The sequence below is a fragment of the Sceloporus occidentalis genome, unplaced genomic scaffold (genome assembly GCF_023333645.1).
Source record: "Sceloporus occidentalis isolate IW3139 unplaced genomic scaffold, rSceOcc1.0.p SCAF_67, whole genome shotgun sequence".
Classification (NCBI taxonomy): domain Eukaryota; kingdom Metazoa; phylum Chordata; class Lepidosauria; order Squamata; family Phrynosomatidae; genus Sceloporus; species Sceloporus occidentalis.
Window position 1 is genome coordinate 2,949,455 of NW_028317047.1, and position 11,644 is coordinate 2,961,098.

The window sequence follows — 11,644 nt, forward strand, 5'->3', positions numbered from 1 at the left end:
GTCAGAATAGAAGTTCGGTGACAGAAGTAGGGATGCTCCGAAATGAAAATTCTGGACCGAAACCAAAAATTCAGCATTTCAAACACTTAGAGGCAATTTAAATTTCCAATAGCATACACATTGGATTTAATCGGGAAGTTTGCAGGAGAGCTGCAGTTTGATATGCATCTTGCACCACTCCTAGCTCCTTATCTTCCAGGAGTTGTGTTTGGCCAAACATCTTCTGACATTACACAAATACTTCACGCGGGTCTGACACTACACAGGTGCAGAAAGTATGCCCAACTTTAATGGCAGTGGTTTCTTACCTTTTAGTGGCTGTGTTACATTATCTCCTGGATGAAAATTTTAGAATTGCTACGCTGAATTTACAAAGAAACCATCAAAAATAAAATACCAAGAAGCAAAGTTTTAGGCAGCAACACGCATGTTTAATACAACAAAAACATTAAATCAAAGTGGAAAAAGTGACGATTCTAAACTAAAACACTTCCATTGGAAATGTGCTAAAACTCCCCAGGATGCCATTTTACCATCCCACAGCTATCTTTATTTGTTACTAGCCTACTTACATATAACACACACTCTGTAGTCATGCAAAAAAGGACCTAGTCTTGAATGTTCATACATGTTAAAAGTCCTTCTAATGCAATTTGTATTTCACAAAGAAGCCAGCACTGGCAGACAGAAGTTAGGTTATCCACATTTCAGAAACCATGAACCTTCAGCTGTTCTTCTTTAACAATGCCAATCTGTGAGGGGAAAAAAGTAGAGTTAGAACACCTTTCCATAAAGCAAGTTTTGTTTAGAAAACATGGTTGCAGATGGCAAACACTTATACCCCCCCTTCAATATACATATAAAAAAAATAGAGTATTGCAGAGTATGCGGCGATACCTTTTTTTATTGGACTAACAATATTTAAAAGACAAGCTTTCGAGAGATATCCTCCCTTCATCAGGTCCGAAGCAATACTAATCAACATGATAGAGGTTACAACTTAAAACTAGTGATGGTATAAGAGAAGGGGGGGGGGTTGAGTGGGGTGTCGTAAATAGGTCTGGAGGTTAGAAATGCAGAGAGGCAGAGAGAACCCATGGACAGAACAAATAAACTTAGGGAAACCAATAACTACAGTAAAACAGCAAAGATATATAACAGCAAGGAAACCTGAATCCACATTAAGTCCCTCTTTTATGGTGTTAAAATGTGTTATTTTCATCTCAAATGTTTTTCTTTCCTGAGAGTTTCTGAAATTTCCTTTGAGTACTTTAATTTTTAGGTTTTGGATGGAGTGATTGTTCTATGTGAAATGATGTCCTACAGGTATGGGAACTCTTACTGAATCTATATCTGACCTTATAGAAAACATTCTTAAGCCCCTTGTTATCACCACTGAGAGCTTTATACAGGACACTAGGGCTGAAACAACTAATCGATAAAATCTATAATGAAAACCGTTGACGATTTGCATTATCGATTAGTCGAATCGATTTTTATCGATTATAAAAAGGTTTTTTTCAGAGCAAATGCTCTGAAAAACTCCTCTCCTTATATAATCCGACCTCAAACAGAGATCGGATTATAACACTAGAATCCAGATCCCCCGCAATGCTGCAGAGGACCTGGATTCCCCTCACGGTCAGCCAGTGGCTGTCCGTGCGATGCGCAGACAACTTCCGCCTCTCCCCTCCACTTCATACATCACACTGCCTCTCTCCCGACTCCCTGGTGCTTTGTGAGCCTCCGTTGCTGACAGGCACTTTCACTGCAGCTTCATAGAAGCCTCAGCGTAAGTGAAGGGCAGTAACGGAGGCAGAGTGATGTATGGGGGGGGGTCAGAGGGGTGTATGGGAGCCACCCTCCCATACACCACTCTGGCTCCTCCCCCTCCCATACGTCACTTTGCCTCTCTACCCGGCTCCATGGTGTCTTGTGAACCTCCGTTGCCGACAGGCACTTTCACTGCAGCTTGGAGTATGGGGGGGGGGGGGGGGGCAAAGTGGTATACAGGAGGGGGAGGAGCCAGAGTGGTGTATGGGTGAGTTATAGTGGTGTATGGGGGGGGGGTATTATGAATTTCAGGGCATATAGGGGGTATAAGGCATATCGATATTAGGCATATCAGGGGGGCATAAAACATATCTGGGGGTAAAAGGTATATCAGGGTTCTCAGTTGCATATCACTGGCATATAAGGAGTATAAGGCATATCAGTGGGCACAGTGGAATCTGGCATATACGAGCTATAAGGCATATATGGGGCAGAGTGGCAAGCTGGGGGTCAGATGTGCATAACTGGGGGCAGTTGGGTAAAAAAAAGATAAGGGTTTTTTCCTCAGTTTTTATTAAATATGAAAAATAGTTAACATATGAATTGATATTTACTAATAACTGTATTAAAACCTAGTTTGAAAAACACCGTGTTTGGGTTCTTGTAGCTTTTATTATTATGTCAGTAAAATAAGGTAAATAGAGAGGCCATTATAATAAAGAGATCGAAAAAAAAATAATCGGCCAACTAATAGATTATTAAAATAATTAGTTGCAGCCCTACAGGACACGTCTGATTTTCTCAATAAACTGAGCCAAGTTAGTAACCTTCCTGCCAATACTATACTTGCAACCATGGATGGGGAGTCTTTATATAGCAACAACCCCCATAAAGATGGTATTGAGGCCTGCATCAAATTCCTCTCCTCCAGCAATGCTACACAAAAATATGATAGTGAAACCATCGCCAAGCACATAGAATTTATACTGACACACAACTACTTCAAGTTCTATGACACTAACTACCTACAAATGACCGGGACAGCCATTGGCACCAAAATGTCACTGCAATATGCCAATCTTTTCATGGCTGACTTAGAACAGAGATTCCTAGCCACTCACCCCTACAAACTGCATAATTATTACCGTTACATCGACGACATCTTCATAATATGGACAGAAGGAGAAGAAAACCTTTTAAAATTCCACAAATCTTTCAATTCATTCCACCCATCTATAAAACTCAAAATGAATTTCTCAAAACAGTGTGAGCTTCCTGGACTGCACTATAACTGTCACCTCCGGCTTTCTTCACTCTTCCGTATATAGAAAACCCACAGACAGGTACAGCTACCTTCACAATTCAAGCTTTCATCCCAAACACGCTAAACAAGGTGTCATTTACAGCCAAGCCATCAGATACCACCGTATTTGCTCTGACACTCAGGACAGAGACAGACACCTGGGCATGCTGGCAGAGTCATTTCAGAAGAAGGGCTACAAGGAAACAACTATATCCAAAAAAATTAAATCTGCTGTAAGGACACCACAGGAAAGGCTTCTAGAATACAAAAAAAGGACAACACAAGCAGGATCCCTCTGGTACTTACCTACAACCCAACTCTTGAGGAAATCCGCAAAATTATTAAAGACCTACAGCTGATATTCGTAGGAGACCCCATACTGAAAAAAAATATTCCCTCAGCCCCCAATACTGGCAAACAACCACCAAACCTGAGGAAAAAAGATTAGTGTGCAGCAAACTGGCCCCAGAACAGGAGCATACACAGAATGGCACTGTACCATGCAACAAATCCCGCTGCAAACTTTGCCAACATATGTGACAGTAACAAAGCCAATCACAACAAAACATACAAAGATTCTTACTCATGTACATCGGCAAACGTGGTGTACATGATACAATGCTCTGCATACGACAAAGGGTGCTACATTGGAGAAATGGGGCTTAAACCGCACCTTAGAATGAACCTGCACCGAAGCTCCATCAAAAACCATGAGGGGAAAAAAGAAAAAAAATTGCACCCCGGTAGGACATCATTTCACACAGAATAATCACTCCGTCCAAAATCTAAAAATTAAAGTACTCAAAAGGAAATTTCAGAAACTCTCAGGAAAGAAACATTTGAGATGAAAACGATAACATTTTAACACCATAAAAGAGGGACTTAATGTGGATTCTGGTTTCCTTACATACTACCAGAACTTCATCTAGTCATCCAATGTCTAATTGCTGTTATTATCTTTGATGTTTTACTGTGGTTATTGGTTTCCCTAAGTTTATTTGTTCTGTCCCAGGGTTATCTCTCTACCTCTCTGCATTTCTCACCTCCAGGCCTATTTACGGCACCCCACTCAACTCCCCCCCTCCCCCCTTCTCTTATACCATCACTTGTTTTAAGTTGTAACCTCTATCATGTTGATTAGCATTGCTTTGGACCTGATGAAGGGAGGATAACTCGAAAGCTTGTCTTTTAACCCCTTGGCTGCTAAGCCATTTCCCTCCCTGGTGCTAAGCTGGTTTTCGCCATTTTGGTGCATCTCACGTTTAAATGCGTTTAGAAGTACATTTCTTGGGAATAAACTATACAAACCATATATTGTTTTTTTCAGCACACCCAGCAGATTCCAAATATACCATTTTTATATGTGTATGTCTCATTAGGTTTGCAAAATAAAGCCAAAAATGGGAAAAATTTTAATTTTTCACTTCCGACTCAATAAAAACTAGTTTGTAATGTTATTTTTCTAAACTCTAATATCAAAAGCTGTGTTGCTAAATATTTGTAGTAGGTAACTGGTCTAAAATAAACAGAAATTGAGAACAGTAGACTGTTTTTCTAATATTTTATAGCTAAAAGTTAATTTTGTTAGACTATCACAAAAGACATCTTTAAATTTAATGCATGGCTGCCGTCAATTAAACAGCTCTAGCTGCCCGGGATGTTAAATTTATGCCAACAAAACTATATATTTTTAGAAACTACACCCCCAGCTTCAGCAAACGAGGTCTTAGTTGTATTTGTATCACAAATCTGACATGCACAACAAATAAGTGAATATCACACTTCTAAAAATAAAACTAAAAATTAAATTCAAAGCAACAAGTTCATTTATGTCTTGCACACTCCAGTCTTGTGCTACGAATACATGCAACCCCTCATTTGATGCGCCAAGGGGTGTAGTTTCTGAAAATATATACTGTATTTGCTCGATTATAAGACGACCCCCCAAAATCTAAATATTAATTTAGGGAAAAAACTAGTAAATTAATGCATGTAAACAATTTTTTCATATCTAATAAACGCTATGATTGAGAAAAATATATATTTTTTTATTTCCTTTTATTTGCCAACCTGCCCCCCCCCAGTTATGCACATCTGCCCCCAAAAATGCCTTATACCCCCTATTTGCCTATTTGCCTCTGCCCCATGATGTGCCTTTTAACCCTCTATATGGCAGAGTGGCATATAGGGGGTTAAAAGGCATATCATGGAGATTATATATATATATATATATAACAGCAATCACACTCCTATCAAGCCAAGGCAGCCAGTACATGCTGGAACCTGGGGATGATAGGAGTGAGAGTACAGCCTCCCTATGCCATGCTACCACCACCACCCACCTTACACATCCATGCTATCACACACACATTCACAAATATTTAAATACTCATTCATTCCATAAATCACACATACTTGCTGAAAAACCCTCCCCCACCCCCTTACCTGAACTGCAGATCTCTCACTCGAAGACTTCTGCAGGGGCCCGGCTGTGCGAGCAACTTCTCTGGCCCCGCCCCCAGAGGAAGGAGGGGGGGAGGCAGAGTTATGTGACACTCTACTAGCTTCCTGTTCTCCTGCTGCTAGAAGGAGACACTGCTCGCGACCAAAGCACCGGTAAGCAGCCTGGCAACCTAATCGAGGTCTGATTAGAAGACGACCTCGATTATAAGACGAGGGGTATTTTTCAGAGCATTTGCTCTGAAAAACACCTCGTCTTATAATCGAACAAATACGGTACTTTATGTACCATAATTTAACTTTCCAGCTGTCTAGAGCTGTCTAAATGCAGGCATCACCCCTAAATGTTTTAAAACAATTTTTTAACAAGATTCTCCAATCTGCCATATCTGACGTTAAAGTGGTCTAGACATCTGGGAAGTTAAATTAGGGTACATAACGTACACATTTCAAGAAACTATACCCCTTGGAGCTTAAAATGAGGGGTTACATGTATTTCTAGGACAAGAGTTGAGTGCACAAATAATGATGGAATATGTCGCTTTGGCTAGAAAATGTTTTCTCTAACCATAGCAACATGTTCATTTGTGTCTTGCGCACTCCAGGTTTGTACTAGAAACACATGCAGCCTCTCATTTGATGCGCCAAGGGGTGTAGTTTTTGCAAATGTGTACTTTTTGTGCCATAATTTAACTTCTTACGTGAGCAGTAATGCCACGTCAAGGCTTTAACCCTAATTACTGACCATTCACACGCCTTTCATATCTCCATTCACTCGCAGAAGCACACACCATACTTTCCATACATTCACTCACAGAAGCACACACCATACTTTCCCCTTACAATCCCAAAGAAATGATGGTAAAGGGAGAAAAAAAAATAAAAAATCACTTTTACAGCAAAAAGGTTTGCAGTAAAAATGCAAGGCGCTCCAGCGATGAGATGGTTACTCACTGAATGGCTGATTTTAATAATATTTACAGTTCATCGGGATTTCAAAAGTTGCCTTCCTCTACCATTGGCTAAATTTAACCCCATGATCAAAGGGATCATGGGGGTTAAAATTTAGTATCGGCCATTTTTAAAAAGGGAATGTGACTTTTTCATAGCTATATGATCACTGGCTGCCACAGTGATCATTTAGCTAGAATACTTAAACTTTTTTTTTTTTTTTAAAGTTAAACTAGTTAATGTTTAGATAATTTAATTTGGGGGTCTCTAGGCAATTTTGATCTTTATTTATCTGCCTTTAGAGACCCCCAAATCATTTTGTTTACTTTTTTAACTTAATATTTTTTATTTTTTCACAAGCATTATACTTTGGAAAGCTGAGGTGATTACCTTTCCAACTGTATATGTTGGGGGTCTGTAGCTGCTTAGATGCCTGAGATACAGGCATCTAAGCAGCATGCCCCATACCACTTTAACTGACAATTGTCAGTTATTAATAAAGTTGCGCGGTGACATCGCATCATTACGCACGACATCACCGGCCAGATCGGGTGGTCCCAGTGATGCCCTTCAATATGAGGGGCAGATCGCCGGGGTAGGTGGTGATGGGGGTCCACAGACCTCCATCAAGGTAGTGCTAGCGACGGCATGGTGCCATTGTTAGCACCTGGCTGGGACTGCTAGCAACAGCACCATGCCGTCGTTAGCAGTCAAGGGGTTAAATATTATGTTAGTCGAATAAAAAAGGTATCACCGCATACTCTGCAATACTATTTTTTGACATTGTGTCTACTGGACTAATATGGCTTCACCCTTTGACACACACACACACACACACACATATACATATATGTTAGGGGTGCATTTAGAAAGATCAGTTGAATATACAATTGTATGAGCCTGTTACCAATTTTCACAACTTGTTTACTGACCTCCATAAGAAATTGGCAGATGTTTTTTCTCTGATCACCCTGGAGCTGGATCACTTCACCGTATTCTGGATGTTCAATCACAGTACCATTACAAGCAAATTTCTGTTTGTGAGAGGAAAGCAAACTTTCTATAGTTGCTATTTTAGCAGAGGAAAAAAACCAAGTAGACAGACTAAGCATTTTTTCGTACAAAGGTAAGACAGCAATTCAACCTGACCCGATCAACTTTTGCGACGCTGATGTGTATAGTAAGCAAAAACATGGGACTGGATGGGAGAGCAGAAAGGTTACAACCCAATACGTAGGGACTGCATAGTTATCCATCAGTTTACCTTCTTAAAAGCTTTTACAAGCTTCTTTTTGTCGTAGTCATCTGCAATGCCTTGCACTGTGGTCAGAGTCTTTCTGCCGTTGCGCTGCTGGATTCTTATATGAATATAATCCTCAGTCCCTGCCGGGAGTAAGTCGTCACCCTTAGTTGCATCAGCAAAGGGGTCTGCAAATATGGATGAGAAGAGAATTTCCCAATCACACAGGATGCAAAAAGCTGCAGCTGCTTAACAAATTTTCAATTTATTTTACCAACTATTAAGCAGCCCAACCACACCAAGAGCACGTCATATAGGTTTGACATAAGACTGCCCAAACAAATATTACGGGTTTGGCTGGACATGTTAAAGGGCATCATTGTTAGAAACACTGGAGTAATTGTACCAACAATGGTCTCCCCAGCCATAAGCGATCAGATTCTAGCTTGACACTAGACAAGGCCTTGCTGCATTATCTAGATGGACAATCCTTTAGTGGCATTCACAGAAATCTAATAAGCACATAGTCAGCAACGACAAAAGACACAGATGTACTATCAAAGCCATTATTGAGCAGCTCTGTAAAAGGTTACATTCAAACACCTTGACAACTCACGACTACAGCCACAATAAGTCAAATGCTAGCCAACTGCTGACAAAGCTCTCACCCTTGCATTCTTAGTTGTACACATTAAGTGACAGCAGTCCCATGGATCAAAGTGCATTCACCACAATGCTTTATGCTGCCAATAAAAGGTAGCACAGCATTGTTTATGAAGTCAATGTATATTATTCACAGGTTGAGATTGCAAGATTTAATCCTGTAGTAGTATAGGGACAGTTTTATAAAATACATTACTATAGGAAAATTAGATGCAATACTACAAAGAACGATTGCCATGAAACCAAAATCTGAATGTAGGCAAGGAGTACAAAGAAGCCTTGCGCTTAGAGCTTCGAAGCGGAAATAGCCCTCCCCTTACAGAGAAAACGTCGCCATTTTACAGTACAGGAGACAATAAAGACCTGAGTACGGATCAATTTGATCATAACTTTAACGCTACACTTACGGTCTCCATCTAAGTCTCCAACAATAATTGTTGTTAAGAGCGATAACCTCAGAATGTCTGCTCACACCGTTAGTAAAACCAAACGGACAGATCGCGACGAGAATTTAAGCTTTTAGTAAATTTAAAGACGAACCCTGGGGCAGGCCTGAAGGCCGCACAAACAGCGAGAAGGGCAGTCCGTTAGAAATGGGCGTACGGTACCCCCATAACCGACCACAGTCGTTTACCGAAGAAGCGCCAATAGTGCAAGGACTCAAAAGATAGACCACACTCCTCACACGGGTTTCTTACCGAAAGAGTTGAGGTTCTGGATAGAGGACATGCGATATTATTTCGCGCACGGAGTGCAGAGGAAAAGGCTGGAGCAGGCCGCTGGTGGACGCGGAAAAGACCGGGTTCAGGTGGTTTTCGGCCGGGCACTAGTCGGATGGAGCCTGACAGGCGGCGCGAGGACGCTAGCGCGTGCAGTCAAAGAGCGCTCACTAAAGCGTACAAAGGTGGGGGGGGTAGTCAATAAACAGGACAAAACCCGCGCATCACCGCTCTATACGAGGGTCTCACCAAAAAAAAATGGCCGAGTATCTGCTTTTAACAGGTCTCGTAAACGTCGTCACCTGACGTCATATCACACCGCCCCAGGTCTTGCTGGTTATTGTAGTCTTTCAAGCTACGTGCCTTACCAAAACGCGGTAAGGGCTGCCGAGGTGAACTACGAATGAAAACTACAGTTCCCACAGGACAACGCGCTGGACGGTGGCCGCAATGGTATGCGGGTTCTCTGTGCTTCGTGAGGGCGTTAGCTACGTGCAATGGTGGGAGCAGTGGTTTTTTACTGGTGTAAACATAATTGGTTAATGTTACTAATATCGGAATTGTTGCTGTTGCATAGAATTTTCTTTGAAAGCCTATTCATGAAAAAAACGTCCTTCATTATTTAATGTGTACACCACAAGTAGATGTTTTCAGCGAAACACTTGGTGGGGGTCTTAAGAACAAAAGACTGTTTATAAGGTAAAAGTATTCAACTCCTTAAAACATAAATATGTTTGATAATGAAAAACAACTAGAATTTACAATTGCCTAGAACTAAGGTGTTAAACCTTACCGACCAATGCAACAGCATTAAACAAGCTTAGGAAGTGATTTACAATTGCTTTCTTCGCTTAAATTGTGTTGCCTTGATGTCGAGGCATTCAGCAACACCGAGATTGGCATCAGGGCCCTCCCTGGGGCATCAACCAATGGCATACGCTGTATGGCGACGGATGCGTGTTTTAAAAGAGTTTAGCCTCTTTCCCTTTTTAGCTTCAATTTCCCTTTTGAGCTTCACAGCGAGAGATTTTGCCCCTTGCAAGATGGTGGTGCCTTTAAAAAAAGAAAAAGCACGTTTCCAAGAGGGTCTCTCCAGAGCCTCCAGAGAACTCTGGCTCCCCTTGTAGGTTCAGGTTGAATTCAGGTGCTGCATTTCTATTTAGGACAATTTTAAAAACAATAATTTAAGAAAATAGAAAAAAATAAATATAGCTAATAGAAAAATGTGGTAACATTTAAAAATAATAAGTGATGTCACCATGAGCGGAACCATCAAGTTACATCAAAATGTAAAAGTCCAAAAATAAAAAAAAATGTTAATTTTTATGAGCCAGTGCTAAAATTAGTGCTGTATCTTCCCAAAAATCCTAACAGACTGACCGAAATCAAAAAAGTGCACTTCCCAAATGTGGACTTTTAGTCCCAAACAGCCAGACAAACACATGCATGATTGGTATTGCTGTACTTAAGAGATGTTGCTGAACACATATTTGGGTGTTGTTTGACAGTGACATATACCAAAATTGACTTCCGTCTAGGGGCGCTTGAAAACACACGATCGCAAATCTCTCAAAAATAAAAAATAAATAAAGAACAAAAAGAAAAAAATAGTGTGATACAGTAAAAAATGTTCCTGGAGTTTTTAACACAAGACTTCAATGGTTGCACTCACAATATTCAATCTTTAGCGCGTATATTTAACCACCCTTCAGTATGTGTGTTGGTTCCTTGACCTCAGGTGCATGGAAGACAAGAAATATCCGAATAGGGTAATATCTTTAAAACCAGTGTTTACGCAATAAAGTAATGCACTCACATTTGGATGAAGAATATCACATTTCTTGTAAATTGATTAAATTATATGAAATGTGATAAATGGTGTATGTTCAGTAATTGTAAATTGAACATACACCATTTATCACATTTCATATAATTTAATCAATTTACACAAGCACTTGCACTTTAAAAAAAAAACAAAAACATCTATACTGGAACATTAAAGAAACATCTTCGTTGGACCCTGGGGTCCAGTACCACACCAGGAACTTCGTTTTGGAAACCAAGACCGCTTCAGGACAACTAATCGGATGCGCTTGATATTCTTCATCCAAATGTGAGTGCATTACTTTATTGCGTAAACACTGGTTTTAAAGATATTACCCTATCCGGATATTTCTTGTCTTCCATGCACCTGAGGTCAAGGTGAAGGGTGGTTAAATATACGCGCTAAAGATTGATGAATATTGTGAGTGCAACCATTGAAGTCTTGTGTTAAAAACTCCAGGAACATTTTTTACTGTATCACACTATTTTTTTCTTTTTGTTCTTTATTTTTTATTTTTGAGAGATTTGCGATCGTGTGTTTTCAAGCGCCCCTAGACGGAAGTCAATTTTGGTATACCTTTTCAACACTCGGTGGAGAGTGTTAATAGGGTTGCAGCTACAAACCCGATCCAAAAGAAAGGAAAGTACTTTATTCTTTTCTTACTTTTTCGGACATTTGGTTTCACCTTTTGCACGTTCTATGACACTGAC

The 11,644-nt window shown here is 40.3% G+C and overlaps 1 protein-coding gene across 1 annotated transcript; it reads right to left on the bottom strand.

Annotated features, from left to right (window-relative positions):
• Positions 1–701: 701 nt before the first annotated feature.
• Positions 702–9,119, bottom strand: LOC149286656 (eukaryotic translation initiation factor 1b-like). Its single transcript, XM_089493826.1, has 4 exons — positions 9,089–9,119; positions 7,752–7,915; positions 7,420–7,521; positions 702–752 (listed from the first exon to the last, which is right to left on the bottom strand). The coding sequence occupies exons 1-4, from the start codon at positions 9,117–9,119 to the stop codon at positions 708–710; spliced, it is 342 nt and encodes a 113-aa protein (XP_089349952.1). The 3' UTR covers positions 702–707.
• Between the last annotated feature and the right edge of the window lie 2,525 nt (positions 9,120–11,644).